Source organism: Ambystoma mexicanum, chromosome 10 (genome assembly GCF_040938575.1).
Source record: "Ambystoma mexicanum isolate Mex_15411 chromosome 10, UKY_AmexF1_1, whole genome shotgun sequence".
Classification (NCBI taxonomy): Eukaryota; Metazoa; Chordata; class Amphibia; order Caudata; family Ambystomatidae; genus Ambystoma; species Ambystoma mexicanum.
This window is the reverse complement of record NC_090932.1, coordinates 1,172,858,198-1,172,881,149: the sequence shown is the minus strand read 5'-3', so window position 1 is coordinate 1,172,881,149 and position 22,952 is coordinate 1,172,858,198. Positions and strand designations below refer to the sequence as shown.

The window sequence follows — 22,952 nt, the reverse complement described above, 5'->3', positions numbered from 1 at the left end:
TTTTGATGGAAAATTAAATAAATGTATATTTTCTTAAAGGGGAAAAAAAGCTTGTTTTAACTGGAAGGATTGCCAGGTGGCAATGTGCTTGCAAGGGCACATGCGATTTACTTCAAAAGTATTGCCCTGGCTGCTGCCGGGGTGCAGGATAACCTTAAAAGTCCAACCCGGCCCGGAATAACTGATGTTGTTTTTGTGTTTTATACAAACCACAAATCTTGGTTAGAGTAGCATGCAAATAACCTGCCAACCAAAGAACAAGAGGCAAAAGCACAGGTACAGGTCCTACGGCTTAGAAACACTCCCGACCTAACACCGAGAGTATTGCCAATCCACCTGCTCTTCGGAAACCCCTTTGAAGAAATCAGTTAAAAGAGCCTTCACTTGCACTATGCCCACTGCACACAGCCTGACAGGACGCCCAGTCTTAGATCTAGGCAGTCTTAGATCTAGGCTTCTAACGTTCAACACTTCAGCACTTCAGACATTTGTTCCACCGTTGAGATGAAGGATTCAGAATGGTTTCTACTTGTACATCCACCCTGCCTGGCCTGCACATATCTGCCTCATACAACACGCCCTCCCCCTCCAGTTGTCTTGGGGTGGCCCCACCCACATGTATTTACTGATGCAATGCTTTCCTGTAATAACGCCTTGTACAGTAGATGGAAGGTGACATGGCTGCTGATATTCAAAACACGCAAAATAAAGGAATTCATGTGTTGATATGGTCATGGTGTGAAGGAGAGGGTGAAACTTGCAGGTGGCACAATTGTAAAGACTGGTTTTTGGTGAAGCATGTGCCCAGGGAGTTTGAGAGGTTTTTTTTTTTGTTCTTTCCGTCATATCTGTCTACTCCCTTATTTTGGCATCCCCCTCTAACATGCATCCTCTTTCCACTCATGCACCACTGATCTTCATCCAATAAGTTCCTTCCCCAACAGCGCCACCTTTTACTATTGTCCCCAATTGTGTTCTTTCGATCCCACCCTTGCCTTTTTGCAATCTCATTCCTCCCTTAACTCTTCAATTGACACTTGATCCTCCACAGAATCTTCTATGTGCTCCAGCTCTCACTCACCCTTCTATGTGCCCCTCTCCATCCAAAGAACTTTTTCTATGCTTTTGGTCATCCCAAACCTCTTCCCAATGCTGTCAGTGCTCTGTAGTGCTTCCTGATGGTCCCATATCCACGGGGTCCTTCCATATGCCATGCACCATCTCCATATCACTCTGACTGATATATCTCCTCCACAGATGTTTCTGTTCTGCAGATCTCGCGAGTGCCCTTGATCTCTGCAGACTCGTCCATCTGCTCACAATCCATCTCAGACACTTCGATGCTCTCTCAAGTCCCCCTCTGAGAGTTTTGTGTGTTTTTCATCCACCCCAGACCATTCTTGCTTCCAATCCCCGATGCCCTATCCTGCTGGCTGTGATAACACTGCTTTCACTTCTGTGCTTGGAATCCTCACTTCACCTGACTCAGAGTACCCCCTCCTCTCCCAGATTCTTTAGCAAGCTCTAGGTCCTACAACAATGTTTTCCTGTGCTCCCAATACTCCCCAGATTCTTTAGCAAGTTCTAGGTCCTACCACAATATTTTCCTGTGCTCCCAATACTCCCCAGATTCTTTAGTATGCTCTAGATCCTACCACCACATTTCCCTGTGCTCTCAATCCTACCATCACATTTCCCTGTGCTCCCAATCCTTCCCCCAGGGTTTTCGGTAGGCTCTAGACCCTACCACCACCTTTCCCTGCTCTCAATCCTCCCTCTGAGTCTTAAGTAGGCTCTAAGTCCTCACGAAACCTTTTCCAGCGCTTTCAATTCGCCACCAGATTCTTTAGTAAGCTCTAAATCTACCGCCACCTGTTCCTGTGCTTTCGAACCTCCCCCAGACCTTTCTCTGTGATCTCGAACTTTCTTCAGAGTATTTAGTAGGCTCTAGATCCTCCACAGACCTTTCCCAGCGCTCTCAATTCTCCACCAGATTCTCTAGTGAGCTCTAGATCCTACCACCACCATTTCCTGTGCACTCAATCCTCCCCCAAATTCTTTAGTAGGCTCTAGATCATACCACCACCTTTCCCATGGTTCTCAATCCTCCACCAGATTCTTTAGTAAGCTCTAGATCCTGCAACCACCCTTTACTGTGCTCTCAATCCTCCCCCAGACCTTTCTCAGTGCTCTCAAGCCTCCCTCAGAGTCTTTGGTGGGCTCTAGATCCTCTGCAGACCTTTCCCAGTCCTCTCATTCCTCCCCAAGACCTTCCCAATGCTCGCAATCCTCCCCAGAGTCTTTAGTATGCTCTAGATCCCCCACAGACCTTTCCCAGTGCTCTCAATTCTCTGCCAGATTCTTTAGTAAGCTCTAGATCCTACCACCACCGTTTCCTCTGCACACAATCCTCCCCCAAATTCTTTAGTAGGCTCTAGATCATACCATCACCTTTCCCATGGCTCTCAATCCTCCACCAGATTCTTTAGTAAGCTCTAGATCCAGCAACCACCCTTTACTCTCCTCTCAATCCTCCCCAGACCTTTCTACGTGCTCTCAAGCCTCCCCAGAGTCTTTAGTAGCCTCTAGATCCTCCCCAGACCTTTCCCAATGCTCCCATTTCTCCCCAGACCTTTCACAATGCTTGCAAGCCTCCCCAGAGTCTTTAGTATGCTCTAGATCCCCCACAGACCTTTCCCAGTGCGCTCAATTCTCTGCCAGATTCTTTAGTAAGCTCTAGATCTTACTACCACATTGCCCTGTGCTCCCAATCCCCCCTGATTCTTGTGTATGTTCTATATCCTTCCAAGTTCTTCCCTTGTGTCATAATGCTTGACAGACCCTCCCATATTCTCTTGTTCCCCCAGACCCTTCCGCTTGGACCTGACCCTCTCAAGTCTATTCTTCATGTACCTGCGATCCTTGTCAACCCCTTACCTCTAGGTTCAGTCTTCAGCCTCTTATGTTGCCCCGCTCTTCCTCTGCTCTTGCATGTTGTGACGAATAGTTTGCCATTCAGTGAATTGACGCAAACCCATACATACAAATTACTGGGATCTCTGATAGAATCAATACTGCACCGCTAAGTACCTATGTACACTAATGTAATACACTGACAACTACACACATTATCCTGCAATGTCGTTTCTCTCATTAATCTGCACTTGCATGCAATGTCATTACTCTTCATAGTATTGTCTTGTTGATATATCGTATTTGTTCAACTTTGCATGTTGTTACCAAGGAAATGTTCCATATCATTTTACCGGCACGTTTGTAATATCAATGTAAGTCATTTTGTGTTGGAATTAAATATACATGGAATATTGTTACAGAGGTCTATTGAATCTGTTTTAAAGAACAATGAAAAAAGAACCAAAACATCGTTCCAAAGATATAAAAAATAAATAAAAGGAAGAGATGGCCCTCAAATACGTCCTTTTTCTCTTTGCTCCCTTCAGCTCGAGTTTCTGGTAGGGCAAAACGGATATCCTTTACATTATTAGTTTGTTTTATTTCAGCATTGCAATCTCTGTACAGCAGTTGGACTGCCAGTTAGGATGTGGCGTAGATTGTGCCCACATGAGAAAATGTCCAAGATAACAGAGCGGTGCACACCCTTCAGAGTTCCAACCCCATTACTAAAGCAATAGCTGCTGCTGATGCAGAGTGCCACTCGAGGCCAAGGGCGAGTGCCAGACAACATCTCTTGCCATTACTGTAGCATAGCTGCTGCTGATGCAGAGTGCCACTCGAGGCCAAGGGCGAGGGACAGACAGCATCTCTTGCCATTACTGTAGCAATAGCTGCTGCTGATGCAGAGTGCCATTCAAGGCCAAGGGCGAGTGCCAGACAGCATCTCTTGCCATTACTGTAGCAATAGCTGCTGCTGATGCAGAGTGCCATTCAAGGCCAAGGGCGAGGGACAGACAGCATCTCTTGCCATTACTGTAGCAATGTGCCACTCAAGGCCAAGGGCGAGTGCCAGACAGCATCTCTTGCCATTACTGTAGCATAGCTGCTGCTGATGCAGAGTGCCACTCGAGGCCAAGGGCGAGTGCCAGACAGCATCTCTTGCCATTACTGTAGCAATAGCTGCTGCTGATGCAGAGTGCCACTCGAGGCCAAGGGCGAGTGCCAGACAGCATCTCTTGCCATTACTGTAGCAATAGCTGCTGCTGATGCAGAGTGCCACTCGAGGCCAAGGGCGAGTACCAGACAGCATCTCTTGCCATTACTGTAGCAATAGCTGCTGCTGATGCAGAGTGCCACTCGAGGCCAAGGGCGAGTGCCAGACAACATCTCTTGCCATTACTGTAGCATAGCTGCTGCTGATGCAGAGTGCCATTCGAGGCCAAGGGCGAGTGCCAGACAACATCTCTTGCCATTACTGTAGCAATAGCTGCTGCTGATGCAGAGTGCCACTCGAGGCCAAGGGCGAGTGCCAGACAGCATCTCTTGCCATTACTGTAGCATAGCTGCTGCTGATGCAGAGTGCCACTCGAGGCCAAGGGCGAGTGCCAGACAGCATCTCTTGCCATTACTGTAGCAATAGCTGCTGCTGATGCAGAGTGCCACTCGAGGCCAAGGGCGAGTGCCAGACAGCATCTCTTGCCATTACTGTAGCAATAGCTGCTGCTGATGCAGAGTGCCACTCGAGGCCAAGGGCGAGTGCCAGACAACATCTCTTGCCATTACTGTAGCATAGCTGCTGCTGATGCAGAGTGCCACTCAAGGCCAAGGGCGAGTGCCAGACAGCATCTCTTGCCATTACTGTAGCATAGCTGCTGCTGATGCAGAGTGCCACTCAAGGCCAAGGGCGAGTGCCAGACAGCATCTCTTGCCATTACTGTAGCATAGCTGTTGCTGATTTTGAGTGCCATTCAAGGCTTGCCATTACTATAGCAATAGCTGCTGCTGAGGCAGAGTGCCACTCGAGGCCAAGGGCAAGTGCCAGACAGCATCTCTTGCCATTACTGTAGCATAGCTGCTGCTGATGCAGAGTGCCACTCGAGGCCAAGGGCGAGTGCCAGACAGCATCTCTTGCCATTACTGTAGCAATAGCTGCTGCTGATGCAGAGTGCCACTCGAGGCCAAGGACGAGTGCCAGACAACATCTCTTGCCATTACTATAGCAATAGCTGCTGCTGATGCAGAGTGCCACTCGAGGCCAAGGGCGAGTGCCAGACAACATCTCTTGCCATTACTGTAGCAATAGCTGCTGCTGATGCAGAGTGCCACTCGAGGCCAAGGGCGAGTGCCAGACAGCATCTCTTACCATTACTGTAGCAATAGCTGCTGCTGATGCAGAGTGCCACTCGAGGCCAAGGGCGAGTGCCAGACAGCATCTCTTGCCATTACTATAGCAATAGCTGCTGCTGATGCAGAGTGCCACTCAAGGCCAAGGGCGAGTGCCAGACAGCATCTCTTGCCATTACTATAGCAATAGCTGCTGCTGATGCAGAGTGCCACTCAAGGCCAAGGGCGAGTGCCAGACAGCATCTCTTGCCATTACTATAGCAATAGCTGCTGCTGATGCAGAGTGCCACTCAAGGGCGAGTGCCAGACAGCATCTCTTGCCATTACTGTAGCAATAGCTGCTGCTGATGCAGAGTGCCACTCAAGGCCAAGGGCGAGTGCCAGACAGCATCTCTTGCCATTACTGTAGCAATGTGCCACTCAAGGCCAAGGGCGAGTGCCAGACAACATCTCTTGCCATTACTGTAGCATAGCTGCTGTTGATGCAGAGTGCCATTCAAGGCCAAGGGCGAGTGCCAGACAGCATCTCTTGCCATTACTGTAGCATAGCTGTTGCTGATGCAGAGTGCCATTCAAGGCCAAGGGCGAGTGCCAGACAGCATCTCTTGCCATTACTGTAGCAATAGCTGCTGCTGATGCAGAGTGCCATTCAAGGCTTGCCATTACTGTAGCAATAGCTGCTGCTGATGCAGAGTGCCACTCAAGGCCAAGGGCGAGTGCCAGACAGCATCTCTTGCCATTACTGTAGCATAGCTGTTGCTGATGCAGAGTGCCACTCAAGGCCAAGGGCGAGTGCCAGACAGCATCTCTTGCCATTACTGTAGCAATAGCTGCTGATGATGCAGAGTGCCACTCAAGGCCAAGGGCAAGTGCCAGACAGCAACTCTTGCCATTACTGTAGCAATAGCTGCTGCTGATGCAGAGTGCCACTCAAGGCCAAGGGCAAGTGCCAGACAGCATCTCTTGCCATTACTGTAGCATAGCTGCTGCTGATGCAGAGTGCCACTCAAGGCCAAGGGCACGTGCCAGACAGCATCTCTTGCCATTACTATAGCAATAGCTCTTGCCATTTATGAATTTGCAAAATGTGCATAAGCCAAGATTAAGGGGTACACTCTTTATGAGCAATGGATTGCAAACGGAAAGAGTTGGGCACCTCTGTGAGTCCAACTTCTAAAAATATATTTCCAAGTCACCTTATTCACAAAGACGAGGTGCCCATGGTGTGGGGTCTGGGTTGGCAGCATCTCTCTGAGCAGCCCTGTCCCACAAAGGCTCCAGCATACTAAATTGAGAAAGGGGTAGAAATGTATTTGGGTGTGCAGCAGCTCGTGCACCTACTCCCCTAATCTCAGTCAATGCACAGAAGGGTCACGAATGATCCTTCCTACACACCCACTCTGCATCAGGGATACCGCTCTGATCTGGGTATCCTCCTTTCTCTCATCCAGGTCGCAAGTACACTTGCCTCTGTTCTCATAAGACCCTCCCTCCCCCCACCCATTCACCTATGGAGTGCCACAGGGCGTCTCTCTAACTCTGCTCCTCTTCAACCTCTACCTGAGCCCCCTTCCTGCACTCATTCAATCCCACAGTCTTTTTTGCTACAATTACGCAGATGACCCCAAAATCATTTTCAAGATTCAAAACAGCCCTGTGTCTACTTCCCCCGATTTAGCATCCTGTCTCTAAGAGATCGAGCGCTGGATGACGGCCAATCACCTCCTACTCAATCCAGGCAAAACGACGGAAATCATGCAGTGTGGGAAGACCACACTCTTCACTCAACCCACCCCTTGGCTACCCTCCTTGGGCCCCTCTTCCGCCCCCTGTCCCCACCGCCAACACAGTAAAAAATCTCAGATGCATAATGGACACAGACTTAACCTTATCACATCAACTCTGTGGAAATATGAATCCTCTGCCGCCTTTTTTACTTACCTGACCTTCCCACATATTGTCTCTGCTGTTGTTACTGTAGTCCTGTCACGTCTAGTCTATGCTAATCCCTATACCTAGGGGGCCCTGCATTGCAGCTAAGAAAGCTCCAATGAGTACAAAGCACTGCTGCAAGGCTGCTCCTAGCCCTAGGCCCCAGAGATCGCATCGTCCCCCGTACCTCCTATATGTCCTTCACTGGCTTCCAACTGGATGGTAGTCCACCTTCAAGAAGAGGCTACAAGAATATTGTTGGTAAATATTGCTGCTTAACGGGTTCACACTCGGTTTAGTCCCCTGTGATTAATTGCTGGGCAGACCACGGTAAATTAGTAACACGTGGTTCTGTAGTTTTGATAGAGGTTGATACTTGGTGAAGTCACAGAGAATTGTTTATTGTGATTGATTACTAGGTAGACCGCGGAAAATCAGCAACACGTGTTTCGTGTAACAGAAGTGTTTGAATGAAATTACCAAGGAAATGAAGTGAATTTTATTCATGCATAAGATCGAAGCACTTTTACAAGTGAGTGAAATTGTAATGAGGAAATAATAATGACCACCATAGAAGATACATGACCATGTTCTTTTGTGACATATCAGATGTAGGATCATTATATAGTAATTGTATGCAACATAGATATGTGCATGTGTACATGATTACAGATGAAGTACACAACTCATGTTTTGGGGTTGGTGACTGCCCGGATCTAGGGATGATCAGGGCTTGAATGTATATTGTCCCACCGGCTAATAAGTAAAAAGAGATTATGTATGTAGTAGCTCTGCCTTGTTACGCATTACATGATACCACACATGATATCTGATATAGATGTCTGTCTTGTTTTAAATCTTTTCTAGATCTATTTTTGGGAGTACAAGGGTGCCCCTGGTATGCAACACGTTTCAAATGTGACTACGTGAGAAAGAAACAGTGTCCTGAAGACAGAATCTGGGAAGAAATATAAAGGAAATTGATTTGATTGTATTCTTGTGAAATGTACAGATTCTAGAAACACATGTTTAGTGATGGCACGTTGGTTTTTTTTCCCAAAGAAGAGGAGAATATTGTAATAAGAATATACAACAAAAGTGTGTCCACACATTATGTTCGATTGTACAAACCTAATGGCTGATGTTCTGATACACACTTCATGAATTGGTGTATTTTTCTGTGAACCTGTAGGGTTCGTTTTAGATGTACCACTGGTGTTTTTTACTCTTTTTATGATTGTGATAGACATTAAAATATGTGTTATTTTTTGAAAAGCCTTGTGTGTCTGCCTATATATCGAATGGGCATCTTGTATGTATAGCGGACAGATGCTACAGACAAACTCATAGTCTGAGTGGGAGGAAGCCGTTGCTGTGGGATTTTGTTTTGCCTGTGATACAGTTTAGTCCTCACCCACACAGCCCCTAAAAAGAGGACCATATAGCTTGGTTTAGCTAACAGTCCACCTTCAAGGCAATGTGCATCAGCCATCAAGCCTTCTACAACATAGGTCTAGAATACCTGCAGCATAAATGTTCCCGCTACAGGCCTAACAGAAACGACAGGTCATGCTCTGCACTCCTCCTCATCACCCCAGTGACAAAATCAACCCATACAGGAGGCTCCTCCTTCTGAGTCGAAGCGCCCACCATCTGGAGCTCGCTCCCATTAACCATCTGCTACATAGAAGACCACTTTGCTTTCAGGAAGGCACTCAAAACCTGGCTCTTCCCTTCGGCATCCTCGCTCACTTAGCCCAGAACTAGCACCCCCCCGGGTGCACATGAGGAGTCAGAGGGAGGATTACAGCACACCTCTCCATGCCTATATGGTACGCACTGCATGACTAAAACAATTATGCCTCAGGCCTTCTTATCAGGACCCTCCTGCGCTGCATTCCAGAGACCACAGCTGAGCCCTCAAAAACTATGCTCAGTTGTCACATAACAGCACATTTTTTAGATACGCACTATGGGCCCGATTCATGGAAAAGTATGCATTTATCCCACAATGCCTGCGCGCTGAGAACGACCCTGTTTGACCCTTCCATTGACCCTTCCATGAATATGCAGAGTGCGCAAGTTACACTGCGCACTCTACATATTCATGGAAGCCCTCACGCAAATGAACCGTATTCGCAAGTCGCAGCCAGAACACCCCCGACAGGTCCCCACGCAAAGCCAAAACAGCCAGAAACAGCTACATTTTTGTATTCCGCAGACATGCACCCTGTAAACAGGCAGGTACCTTGGGGACACTGTGCAGGGTCCCGCACAACTGTCACCGGCACCCCAACAACATGCGTAAGATTTATCGTAACTCGGTTATCACTTGGGAAAATCTGTATGCGAACCCCGTAAACCACTCCTGCATCCTGCTACGCTAGGCACACACACCCCTAACTACGATCTCATCTCCAAAGTTGTGAATCCTCTGCAAGTCTGTATGCCTGCTTTCGGTTGGCAGAGAGTTTGAGGGCTTTGTGTGGGCATTTCGCAGGCGATATGTTGCGCAGTCACATCCATGAATACGCTTTGTTGTGCACACTTGTAGGAATGCCATGGGCTGCCTGCATGCTGTCCCTCGTAACTCCCACTTGTTGGCATGTTCCCCATTTTCCGTGTTCCACCCACAAATCCACCCTCTGCGTAGGCGTTGCCCACACCCTGCATGGTCTCTTCCGCCAGGCAATCGGTCGATATCAGAGACGCATGGAGCAAGCTGGTAATCCACGCAAGTCGGCAAAATATCCTGCGCAGACGATTCCATGAATTGACAGACAGGATTCTGCATGCATTTTGTCACACAAATCTGGTATTTTACACGTAAATAATTTCATGAATCGGGCCCGATGTGTCTATGCCTTGCTCCATAGATGCATCACCCTCGATTACCATAATACAACTGAGTCCCACGCAAAATTCAGTCCAGCTGCTCACATAGCCTTTCTCTTTTTCTTACTTACTCTTACTCTTCTGACTGGCTAACACATTGACACAGGACCCAGCCACACGCCTAAGTAGCTTGGGATGCTGTTAAAGACATAGCCATACCCTGGGAGGCCCGACTCTGGGAGGCCCGGGTGGTCCGGAAGGATAGCAAGACAACGCATAGCAACACAAGCTCGAATGCTTACGAAACCGGTCTTCAGTATTAAGCGCATTATAAAATAACAATTATAATTATACTCTGTATACCTTCTATCTGTCTATAAATGCGCACGCACATTTTAATACAACTTCTTTACTTTCAACACAACTACAGTTTTCCGAAAGGCGTTCATCCTCACTGCGCCTCGAGGCCATACCAATGGCAGCAGGTACTATACAAATGCCACCTACCGTATCACGTACATTCTGAATTCCCTTGAGCCTTTTCCAAACAGGCACAATGGAAACTCTGGGCATTTGCAAATCATTTGTGCGCACATCCCATTTGCGAATTACAGAATTGACTCCCGAAAGGACACTTCATGGTGGATCCCCAAATTTACATGCAGGGCAAGAAACCTGTTTTCTGAATGTGTGCATTGTGAAGGCGCATTTGTTCAGCTTTGCTTATTTTATAATTTGCTCACCCATAAACATCAGTAGTGACTCAGCCACAATGTTTACTGATGTTTTCACTCGATCACCCTTCGTCTCCTGATATTCATGAACCCTTACTTTGCTTTTCCAGGGCGGGGGGGGGGCACCAATGCACATAGAGAAGAGGCGACATGCTGAGTGTAACATTTCACCATATATCCTTTTGTTTCTCTTTAGATCCCCTCCCTGGTAAGAAATGGAGGAACGCCTGAAGTAGACACTCTCCAGCTCACCCCGTTCCATTTCATCGACAAGCATCAGACCTCTGGAAAAGATGGTGAGCCGACTGCCCACCGCCGGGGACCTGGCCCGCTTCTGCCAGAAACTGAACCGGGTAAAGACTCTGGAAGACGACATGATGGAGACCAACCTAAAGCGATGCCTGTCCACACTTGATCTGACTCTGCTTGGCGTGGGTGGCATGGTGGGCTCGGGCCTGTATGTACTCACGGGTACTGTTGCCAAGGAGATAGCCGGCCCTGCCGTGGTCATCTCCTTCCTTATCGCCGGCTTTGCCTCTCTACTTGCGGCATTCTGCTACGCTGAGTTTGGCGCCCGCGTGCCAAAAACTGGATCTGCGTACATGTTTACCTATGTGTCGGTCGGTGAGATCTGGGCCTTTCTCATTGGCTGGAATGTTGTTTTGGAGTACATGATTGGTGGAGCTGCAGTGGCTCGAGCCTGGAGCGGGTACTTGGACTCCATTTTCGACCATAAGATCAAAAATTTCACAGAGACCCACATTGGCACCTGGCATGTTCCATTCCTGGCACACTACCCTGATTTCTTGGCTGCTGGCATACTGCTAATTGCCACGGCATTTATCACATTTGGAGCCAGGGTTTCCTCTTGGCTTAACCATGTCTTTGCCGCCATAAGCATGGGCATTATAATTTTCATCCTTATTTTCGGATTTATTCTTGCAGACCCCAAGAACTGGAGTGCGGCTCACGGTGGCTTTGCACCCTTTGGAATGTCTGGCATCATGGCTGGCACCGCCACCTGCTTCTATGCCTTTGTCGGCTTTGATGTCATCGCGGCCTCCAGTGAAGAAGCCAAGAATCCACAGAAGGCCGTTCCTTTAGCCACTTCCATTTCGTTGGGCCTAGCGACCGGGGCCTATGTCCTTGTTTCGATTGTGCTGACCCTGATGGTCCCGTGGGACTCCCTGGTGCCAGACTCGGCGCTCTCCGATGCCTTCTACCGGCGGGGTTATGCCTGGGCTGGATTCATAGTAGCAGCCGGTTCCATATGTGGTGAGTTGACTTCTGATTATAAAAGCCTTCCTTACTACTAAGTATGGATGCTACAGAGCCATTCCTAAATACAATGTCCTGTTTTTTCTTCCTCCCCTCCCTCCTCTCCACACCACCAAGTGTCAAATCATGTTCTCCTTTTTTTCTCAGATCGTTTTTAAAGCATCGAATTCAGAGGGAAAGCTTTGATAGAAAAGTAGTGCATACTTGTTGAAACCTCCTTCCCCATTCTTGTTTCCTTTGTCGGCCTGCATTTGTGACAGGTTGGTGTTGGAGTTTTGTGGCAAAAATGCGATTGGTAACTCCAACCAATCGCGTGATGATCCATCTGCCCATCTTGCACCGGCCTTTCAGGCCAACGAATATTGAGATGTCTGGTGCCTGATGCACACGCTTTTTCTCTACTGTAGCGCTATGAAGATATTTGTCAGCGCTGTGTAAAGTCGAGCCACAATTTCTAGAAGGCGAAGTCTATCTAGAAGTAGAAGTGTCTTTGAATGATCGTGGTCAACAGTAATTCTCCAGGGCTGTTTAAAGACAGGTGCATATAAATAACCTATCATATCATATCATATCATGCCTTGCTCGGGGTGCAGTTGGTTTTAGAATTGTCCAGGCACATGCCCCACTTAAAAAGAAGACTAAAAGAACATATGGGAAAGAACGATCCAGGTCGGAGGCTGTTGCAGTTTGCAAAGCAGCTGGTCCAGATGACATGGACAATTGCCACTTATTGGGAAAGTAGGAAAGGAGGATGATTAAGATGGCAACATAATGTTATTACCATTCAGGTCGTTTGTGGATGTCTGGGTGAGAATAATGTCAAGCCTCTTCCTCAATCTTCCTAACTTCTCCCTTCGACCCCTTCAACTAATCCAGAACAGGAATGCGAGACTTATGGTCTCGGTTGCTGCAAGGATCAAGTTCAAGACCGTCTGCATCATCCACTAGGCTTTCTGTGTCCTTGGTCCCCACTACATCCAACTCTCTCTCTCCCTAAATAACTCCCTGCTAGAACCCTTCGGTCGTCTTGCTCTAACTCTTTGCAGATCGGAGGCTTTTCCAAGCAAAGAGTGAGGGACGGTGGGGGGGGGGTAGATCTGTCTTTTTTTGCAAGTGCCTCGCTCCGGAATGGCCTCCCTGTCCCTCTCAGACTTGAGCTGGATCTCCTTGAGTTCAGGAAGCTTCTCAAGACCTTCCTTTTCTCTTCCACCTTCCCTCTCTCCCTCCCCTGCTAATGTTCCCGTCTGCCTCTTGACTGCCTCTTGACTTCAGAGTCTTAAGGGGCACCAGGCTCCCCTATTCCAGTCTACCCCTGCACTTGGTCTCCTCTGACCCCCCCCCGCCCACCCCTCAACCTGCACTTTCCGTTCTGGGACCCTCCCCCCGCACTAGCCTGGCTGGGCCAGCACCCTTGTAACCCTTCATGCCCCTTACCTCGCACCTATCTCGTGGACCTTCCTTCCCGAGCACTCTCTGCTTTCCCCTGGTTCTGTCCACCTGGTCTCCCCTGGCACTCACGTTTTCCTGACCGGCAACTTCCCCCCCTCCCCTCTCCCCTATCCTTCTCTTTACTGCACTTGCATGATCCAAATGTCACAATGCCTAGTATGATCTTTCTTGTTTGTCCTCCCTGTTCCCCATCCTCTTGTCTTATTGTGCCTCCAACCACTTGTTTATAGGCGCACTATAACCCAATACATAAAAATAAAAATATGATTGTGAAGAAAATGGCTGAAGGAGTGAAAGGAGGCACGAGCTGAGATATCAAGACTATCTAAAATGAATTGCTCCAAAGCAGAGATAGTTGTATTACATCCAGTGACTAACCACATGAGGGCAGAAGCTCAGGGTAAAGTGAGGAAGCAGTGCCACCTTTGTCGGCCTTATCCCAATATGTGTGTGTGTGCCAGAATCTGGATGCTTTGGCTTTGCCCCTTCCCTAGGCCTCTACAGAAAGGAATAGACAATTCCTGAAGACTCTCCGTCCAGCTTGGAAAGCATGCAGGCAGCGACGGTGGTCTCGCAGGGAAAAGCCTCTACGCAGAGAATGTCCCCGCATCCCTTCTCGGAGGGTCTGGAGCAAGTGCACATGCTCAGTGAGGGGTCAGGAATCCTCTGGCTGAGAGGTGGTAGCATCCCCAGAACAAAGTAAGAGTAGCAAAGCACCTTTGCTCAGAAACCAGGCACTAAAATAAGAACATCCTCACTTTGGGTCTGACCCTATAATCTGTAGGAAGAATCAGTCCGAGACCACTTGCACGGTCCCTGCTCCTTCTGAGGTCTTTTCTTTATTCCCTAGGATTCTCAAGCATCTCTCTTATGCATGGAAGCACTAACCGTAGGAATTTCAGGTCATGAGGGTCTAGGTGGTTTTCATGCACCTTAAGTCCCTAACGCTCCTATGCACTCACGCCACATGTTTCATTCTTCCAGAGGTAATTGCACATTCACTGAATTACTTACCATGTTGGGCAGCTGGTGTATGTTTCATGTGATGCCCAATGTTTATGTTCTCTAATAGGTGGCATAGCTTACTCTATGTGTTGCACTGAACTTGTACATTTTGGCTAACCAAAAGCATTTAGCTTTTTCAAATTTTAATTGATTTTGCACAATAATCAGCTGAAGTCAATCCATCAGCTCTTTTCCGAATTTGGTAAGCCTTTAAGGCGCCTAATACCCGGAGGTTTCTAAGCTCAGACCCAGGGATCGAACCTGTGGTGCTCCGTGTTGTCTTGCTTCCAAGCACGTTGCCCCTGATCTATCCTCCCTTTGAGAACTATTTAAAAAAATATATATTTTATTAGCAATTTCTAGAAACGTACATGAAAGGAATACTAGCAGTGACCCATCGTAATACATTAAGGGATATGAAGTGAAGGAAAAAAGAACACCCCCCGCCCCCAGTTCTGCCCTACCCCATATACCCCTGTACACCAGACCCTCAAAACAGAAACACAATTATCATGAACTTGAAACCTTCACATCCGTCAACCCAAATCCAAATCTAGAAGTATCCCCCAGATTTCGTCAAAAAACCTTGCGTTTCCTTTTCTGTTTCAGTAGAACCCTCTCAATGATGGCTAAAGCGTACATCTCCTTAAGCCAGGCCGACTTATATGGATAAGTGATGGACTTGCATTCCCATAGGATGAGCTTCTTTGCAGTCAATGATGCCCTATAGAGGAGGTCTCTTCGCCTTAAATCAATGTAGCAAAGTCGTATTCCAAATCCGTATTTAACACCTTATTCAACACATTTGCAATGTCATACCACACGTTTTGCACCCTCTGACAATCCCAAAACCTATGTTCCAAAGTACCAGATGCATGCTTATACCCCCAGCACACGTCCAAATCAATCATTCCACACGTCTTCATCCTTTCCAGGGTCCAATAAACCTGGTTCAACAGTTTAACCTGTCATACCCGTTCCCCTAAGCTAAAATACACTTTGGTAATATTCCCACAAATAGAGACCCATCTCGCCTGTGTCATTTCGGAATCAAGGGCATTCGGCCAAGCCTCTAGCAACTTGACATCTCCGTTCTGAATGCTGCTCATAGGTTTGTAAACCGAAGAGGCCATAAACTCTTGCTTCCCCACCTGTACAATTGCTTCCTTTACCGAGGCAGTGTTATCACCCTGACTCAATTGCCCCAATGCAGATCTCAGGGAAATGCACTCCCCAAACATACAATCCTGAAGACCACGGATCTCCCCGAGTTCCCTGAACGAAAGCAGTCTCTCATCCTCAAACAAATCACCCATCCAACGAATGCCTTCTGCATACCAAGTGCGCCAGAACAAATTTGTATTAATGAGCCAAATGGTTGAGTTAATCCATAAGAAGGCCCCCTTCCTGGTGTAAGCATCTCCGTTTAGTATCTTACAAATGTTACACCATGAATCTCTTAAAAATTCTATAGGTGCCCCCGTTGCACATCCCTTGCTATTCCTAGTCGACAGCATTGCACCCGTTTTCCAGTGGGCCACATACACTGGCTTCAGCAAGTGTCCAAACATCCGAATCATTCTCCAGGAAAGGCAGCATTTGTCACGCAGAGAACGCCAAGTGGTATTGTGATAAATAGGGGACACCCTAACCGCCTCTATCACAGGGTAACTGTAATTTTCATAGCTTCATTCTTGGCGGCTAATGATCCCACAAAAATTCTTGGATCAACCTATCTATTTTCATCATAGAGGTCTTAGCAGCCAGGAGGGGAATCACACAAGAATAACATAACATTATCTAACATATAATTAATAAGTGGAGCAGCTATCCTCTTTATCACATTCACTTTAACACATAGCGAGAGCTTTAAAAGACTCCCATCTCATCGTCAACCAATAGTCTATCCACTGCAGAATCCATGTTTCCCTTCATCATCACACCCACGTCTGGCCTCCACCATACACCTAGGTACCGCATCGCATCCTACGGGGGCACCACCTGTATCCAAAACACGTCCATTCAGATTCCCGGCATGCCCCAGAACAAGGCATTGCCTCAGATTTCAGCCAGCTTATTTTGTAACCCGAGAAGGCCCCACACCTCTCAATCTGTTGCATAATGGTAGGCACGGATGTCGGAAGATCTTGTGGCAGAAGGTCATCAGCATACAGCCATCATTTCTGCAGTGCCCTGTGGAACCGAACACCCTCTATTCTCTCGTCTTCTCTGATAGCAATCGCAAGTGGCTCCAGTGCTATAACAAATAACAGAGGGGCAGAGGACAACCTTGTCGAGTGCCCCTACCCAATTCATAATTCCTTCAACAAACTCCATTAGTTAACACTGCTGCTGTCGGGGCAGATTGTAGCAGCCCCACCCATCTCCGGAACTCAGGCCCAAAATTAATTATTTACAGAGTTAGAAACATGAGCTCCCAATTCACTTGATCAAATGCCTTCTCTGCATCCAGCGAGAGGGCAGCCAGTATCAGTCTCCTCATTTTTCTCACAGAGTGTCTTCCTTTAACAAAGCCGGTCTGGTTCATGGTAACAAGGCGAGACAAAACTCTTTCCAACCCGCTGGTCAAGATCGTTGACAATATTTTGCCATCCAAATGAATAAGGCTTATGGGCTTGTAACTGCTCAAGGACTCTGGCGGTCTACCCGTTTTAAGCAAAACCGAAATGAAGGCATGACAAACAGATTCAGGGAGCATCCCTTTACATTTGCTTAATCTAAACGGATCTCCTAAAAGGTCAAATACATTATCTGGCAGGATCCTATAGACCTCTGCTGGGAGAACATCTGGCCCTGGACATTTTCCAAAATGAAGACTGAATGCTTCTTTGTTTATTTCATCTATTCTGAACGCCGAGTCTGTGTGAGGCAGTTTCAAAGAGCAATAAGTAATTAATAATTAATAGTGTTTGGCTGAATTATGGATAGAACATGTGCTCAAGTGGACCTTTGGAATGTGCTGGCTTTTTGCCCAGGATTATCTTGCTACTTTTCCCACTGTGTAAACTTTGGGATAGAAGTGTGGGCTATTCCCGCTGTCCTCCCCCGACAGTTTCGGTACCTGCAAGCCATCCAGAGACTGCAAGATCTCATGTCGCACACCAGTAAGGTCCTCCGAATACACCTTCTCGGAGTAATCCCTAAACTCTTTGTTAATAAAGGTAGGGTCATATGTCACCCCCCCCCTCAGCATCCCTCTCTAGCACATAGCACCATAATCCTCAATGCGTGAGCAAGCAGACGACTGCATTTCTCATCATTCTCAAAGTACGCACACCTCGTCTTAAAAAGAGTTGGTTTGTACCTGGAAAATTCTTCCTCAACAGGATCATCACCCCTCTTGAGCAAGAGGAATAGGATGAATAGAAAATCTGCCTTTGAGTGCTCTTGATCCAAGCTCTGTTTGCAATGAACGCTGAATCAATCCTATCTTGAGAGACATTTAAGGCTGTCAGACTTTCTAAATATGTAGGAATGTGTCTTTCGGGCTGTGCCGACAAGCCATACCCACTCGTCACCCACCTTTCACACACTCTGCTCTTGACTAGCCCACACTTCTATCCCAAAGTTTACAGTGTGGGAAAAGTGCCAAGATAACCCTGGGCAAAAAGCCAGCATATTCCAAGGGTCCACTTGAGCACAACATCTTCTATCCATAATGCAGCCAAACACTATTAGTTATTAATTACGTATTGCTCTTTGAAACTGCCTCACACAGCCAATCCCGTTGTTTGGAATCATGTTAGAATGGTATAGGGTTGTGTGACTGGACCTACATGTCCCCAAGCTATCACAGCGTTCCTTCCCCCCCACTGTATCCTTCCTTCCCCGTGTCTGGGGCAAAAGCACTGTCTTTCCCAGGCCACCAATCATCCCTTGATGCTTTTCCCTTCATGGACAAGTGATGGATACCACGGCAGGGCACAATATACCATACTCCAGAGAAGCTTAGGCTCAGCATCTGTGATTTGGTATAATATGAAGCTTTGTAACATAATATTCACGTGAAGTGTTATAATGTGCAGAAACCCAATTAAGAGATAATTGCCAGGTGGGCTAGTGCAAAGGTAATTGCAGCCAACATACTATAGATCCATAGAGATAACTTCTGCCCTTTCCACATGGATTTCTCACCCTGTGTAGGGAATCCTATCCAAAATGGCGGAGAGGTAGTTAAACCTGCAGTGAGTTTGGCTCTGCATGTTTTACTGTCACTATGCCATTTTTCAGGCCCACAAAAAGGATGCCCCAAGTGCTGGACAATACTGGAAGGAAAGAGGGTATTGCGGAACAGGAGCTATGCAGGGAAAGGAAGCAGTAGGAACTCCAGCTCTCACTCCACGATCCTGAACCAGAAACAAACTATGGCAGACATATTTTAAAAGAAATAAAAAAATACTGACAAGTTGCAACCTGGAACAGAGCCACAGCCGCAATGTGCATTTACCCAAAGTCCTATGGTACTGTGCCCTGATGCCAGCACACTGATCTTCCTCCCCTCAATGCCACATGGCCCACAACACCCCAGGCAAAGGAATTTATCACACAATGAGACTGTCCTCGATGGACATGGACATTTCTTCGACCTGAATACACAGTATGTTATTGTTGCATGGAAAGTCAGACAAAGCAATTACATTTTTCACTCATCTGGAGTTTCATGGCCAGCGGAAGCGGCTGCTGGGAGCACACACGCTATGTTTGGTGGCGCACATGCTCTCAGTGCAGCTTGCTGCCGGTTCTTTCATGGACCCTTCCTTTCCCCATACCTGCTGTTGGTGTTCCTTCCAGACTCCTTGTTGGCGACCAGGGCTGGACGGTCTTCTCTACTGAGTGGCGAGGACTGGGCTTGATGGCGGTCTGCTGCCTTCTCATCCCGACACCGCTGCTGTTCCAGTGGTGGGCATAATACGAAGAGTCGGGAAAGCCTGACAAGGTACCTACATTTTCAGGCTTGTGGTGCACGGTAGGAGTTATTCCACGGCATGTTACTTTTTGAGGCATGAATTTCTGGTTTTGGTCATTAGAACTATAAGCACTTATAATATATTGTTCTTTGCTTCAGTATTTGTTTGCTCTGAAGGGAAATGAAAAGTATTTCCCACTATGCCAATTACCAAGGCTCATACCGTTAAAACGATGTCTGCGCAAACTAGGGGATCTCTCCTTCAGCCTAAGAGTATTGACATGGGGTCTCTAAGGAGCTTGTTTATGAAAAATCTTAAACCAGGACACAGGAAAAGATGCCTTTTTGCTGAGTACTCCCCCCTACACACTCAGGGTTGAGGAACTTGTGTCCGATATCATTGAAGAAGTGCACACAGTAAAACGTCTTTGTGAAGAGAGCATGGATCTAACTGAGGAAGAGTATGGTTCTACTGTGGCCATTCTAATGACATGTTTAGAGGTGGCTACGGAAGAAGAGGTTTGTAGGAAAGGTTGATCATTTATCTTTGGCCGTATCTAATGCGAAGCAGTCAGCCCTGAAGTGCATGGAGAATGTCATTACCGAGGCCCTTTCACAGGTCCATTTGGATAGTAAAGGTGTGGATGTTGGCTCTATTCGGGCTACGAGTTGGCAATCCATTAAGGAGAAGATTATTTTTTTACCTTAATGTAAAAACAGTATGGACTTCCGCCAGTGGGTGGATTTGTTTGACATGGTTTTAATGCAAGCTCCTTTTAATAGTCGGTGTCAAACCGACCTAACTGAAATCCAGGTACCCCTGAATCAGTTGGGTACAGCTACTTAAACAGGCTTGGTTGAAATTAGTTGTGAGGTAACCAATATGCTGGGATGCTGCCTAGAAGTCTACGAATTCTGTGGCCCCCTTATATAGTTCAGGTTCTCCTCATTGAGGGAGGGACATCCGTATTAAAAAGTCCACAATGCCAGAGATGTCTGACATATATCAAAGAGTGCTTATTATGGACCATCAGCACATTATTCTAACTAATGTCGATAAGCTGGAGAGAATGGAGACTAGAGAGGCATTAAGAAATCAGGTTTTATCCTGGCTATGCATGAGAGTGGGCCATTGCTGCATCAGACCGCAAGATCTGAAGCTCCTCCGAAGGATGCAAATCCCGGACTTGTGCTCGAAGAGCAACACTGTATTGTTGTAGGCTGTGGCCAGAGCAATCTGCATGGATTTCTGAGTCGATAAAAGGAGCTGAAGAACACATCACCTGCGTCTAATTTAAAAATGGTGCTTAATTGACATGTTGAGGTGGTATTAAGTGAAATGATGGAAGGTTTTTTTAATGAAAAAAAAGATTGATTTGGAAAGACAGTTCTGTGACCGCTCTGTTTAAAAAAAAAAAAAAAAAAAAGAAACAGTCATGTGCTTTTTCGGCTTTTTGAGGGCCGCACAAAATCGGCCAAAATAAATCTTTCTTTTTTATTTTCGCCCTTCAAAAAGCGGGAAAATCACATAGAACCGTTGCGGTCTTTTGCTGCTGCTTTCTTTTCTCCTGGAGAATCTTTCCTTATTATTTTGCGGGCGGGGCAGATTCTTCCCTTTGGATGCCCGCTCTGTTTGTATTTTATGCTGCAGGTTTATAATGTTCTAATGTTTTATGTTTGTATGTTTCAGCGCTCTGAGACCTTTGGGTGACTGTCCGATATTAAAAATAAATACAAACATAAATAACGGTCTTATACAGGCCACAAATATACTAGTTGCAAAGTATTCCAAGCAATGATGTGCTTTGAGCAATGCTAGTTAATGGCTCTATTTTGAACTTTCTTAGGCAACAGCAAGCTAGAAATGCACAATATAACTGCCGGTACAAATGCACAACTTGGAGTCCCAGAGACTGGATGTGGATGGTCTGGTCAGCAGTCACTAGATGGGGACACATTCTAGCAATAATAAGGCACATTTTCCACAACTGAACGGATCTGTGACTCAAACAACCAGGTGGATATGCACAAAACTCCTACAAGGTGAGCTACCTTGGAAGGCAAGCAGGCCGGCCTGAACTCTTCAGGCCAAGTAAACTGGAGAAGCGTATGACTGGGGGTCAAAGCCTTGGAGCATCCGCAACTAAGCACTCGGTAGGCACTCTGAACAATCTTTTTGACGCCTGATGATGCACTACTAGATCGAGCATAGTTTGTGGCATGCCCTGGTACTGAGACTGCTGGGGATTGAAGGGCCAAGAGGGAGGTTTGTGTGTTTTATAGCAAAAAAGGACATCCAGCCAAGGTTGGAACCCTCCGGGCTAAACGTTTATGTCTTTTGAGCGGGATGATGATATCCACTGTGTCCAAGGCTGTGACACGTCTTGGGGAACCAGTGCGCATGCACCTTTGTTGCTTGCCCATAGGTTGTGTTTGTGGTGCGGGTACAGATTCTGTGCCTCAAGATTAATGTTGATGACTTTGATCTTGAGGAAATGATGCATCTGATCCCAGAAAGTGTGATCCTGGTGTCAAAGACCTAAAGGTATGTCTACCCCTGGATCTTCCACCTCTGCCAAGCCAAGAGACTGAAGTCATGGCGGTGGACCATGCAAATCCTGCAGTGTGAGGTGTACATCCCAGTAACATAACCTAACATTTGCTGCCTTCTGAACAGCATTATGGGTACATCTAACGCTTTATTTGTTTAATACAGAAGATAAGAACATTGTAAAGACACCTCAGTTGGTGAACTCAGATTTGACCCCTACGTCATTTTGGAGCATTTGTTGAAATCGAAGCCCAAAACTATAGATGCTAGAGAAAGTGTAGTATGTCATTCTGGGTGGAGCTCCAAAACAATTTTGGTCTTGGAATTTTTTTTGTTTGAGTAATTTGTTACTCATATTGGGAATCCCGGACTAATGGATAACGCTTCTGCCGGTGTGCGGCCACTAACACTTAAATAACCAAAAAGTCTAAACTTACATGACTGATGGAATTGCAATGGCCACATTTAAGTCAGAGTCAACACAAAAAACAATATTGCAAACAAATAAGACAAACTGTTAATTCATTCAAACACATTATTCACTTTCTTTTAATTTAACAATTAATCATGAATATAGAAAAAATAATTTTTATGAAAACAGTTTACACACTTAATGCATTTACACAACCTACACGTATACATTTTGATTGGTATAAAACATGAAAAACACGTGTTATTTAAAACACACATATACAGTTGTTTTTACATGCTCTAATTTAGAACACAGTAGTTGGACAATTTCGCTGCCCCACCAACTCCAGTCATCTGAGGCATCCCCCAGGGCTCCTGTGAGAAGAATCTATACACGTCCCCTCTTCAATCACTTGGACTCCCTTGGCATCCCCTAATCACACTATGCGGATGACACACAGGTCATCTTTCCCGTCACTGACCACTATAACCAGGACACTTCCAGGCTCAACTCCATCTATGAATCCATCCAAGCCTGTATGGCATCCCACTAGCTTTGCCATCCTTCTTG

At 46.7% G+C, this 22,952-nt stretch overlaps 1 protein-coding gene across 2 annotated transcripts in view; it reads left to right on the top strand.

Moving 5' to 3' along the window:
- Positions 1-22,952, top strand: part of SLC7A4 (solute carrier family 7 member 4) — a 236,396-nt gene that overhangs the window by 38,229 nt on the left and 175,215 nt on the right. The window contains exons 2-3 of one of the 2 annotated variants that reach the window (XM_069619121.1): positions 8,059-8,089; positions 10,957-12,035. In XM_069619121.1, the coding sequence (XP_069475222.1) occupies positions 11,054-12,035 (982 nt within the window). In that variant the 5' untranslated portion in view covers positions 8,059-8,089; positions 10,957-11,053. The remainder of the gene's footprint in view (positions 1-8,058; positions 8,090-10,956; positions 12,036-22,952) is intronic. The other variant, XM_069619120.1, reaches the window with a different exon arrangement.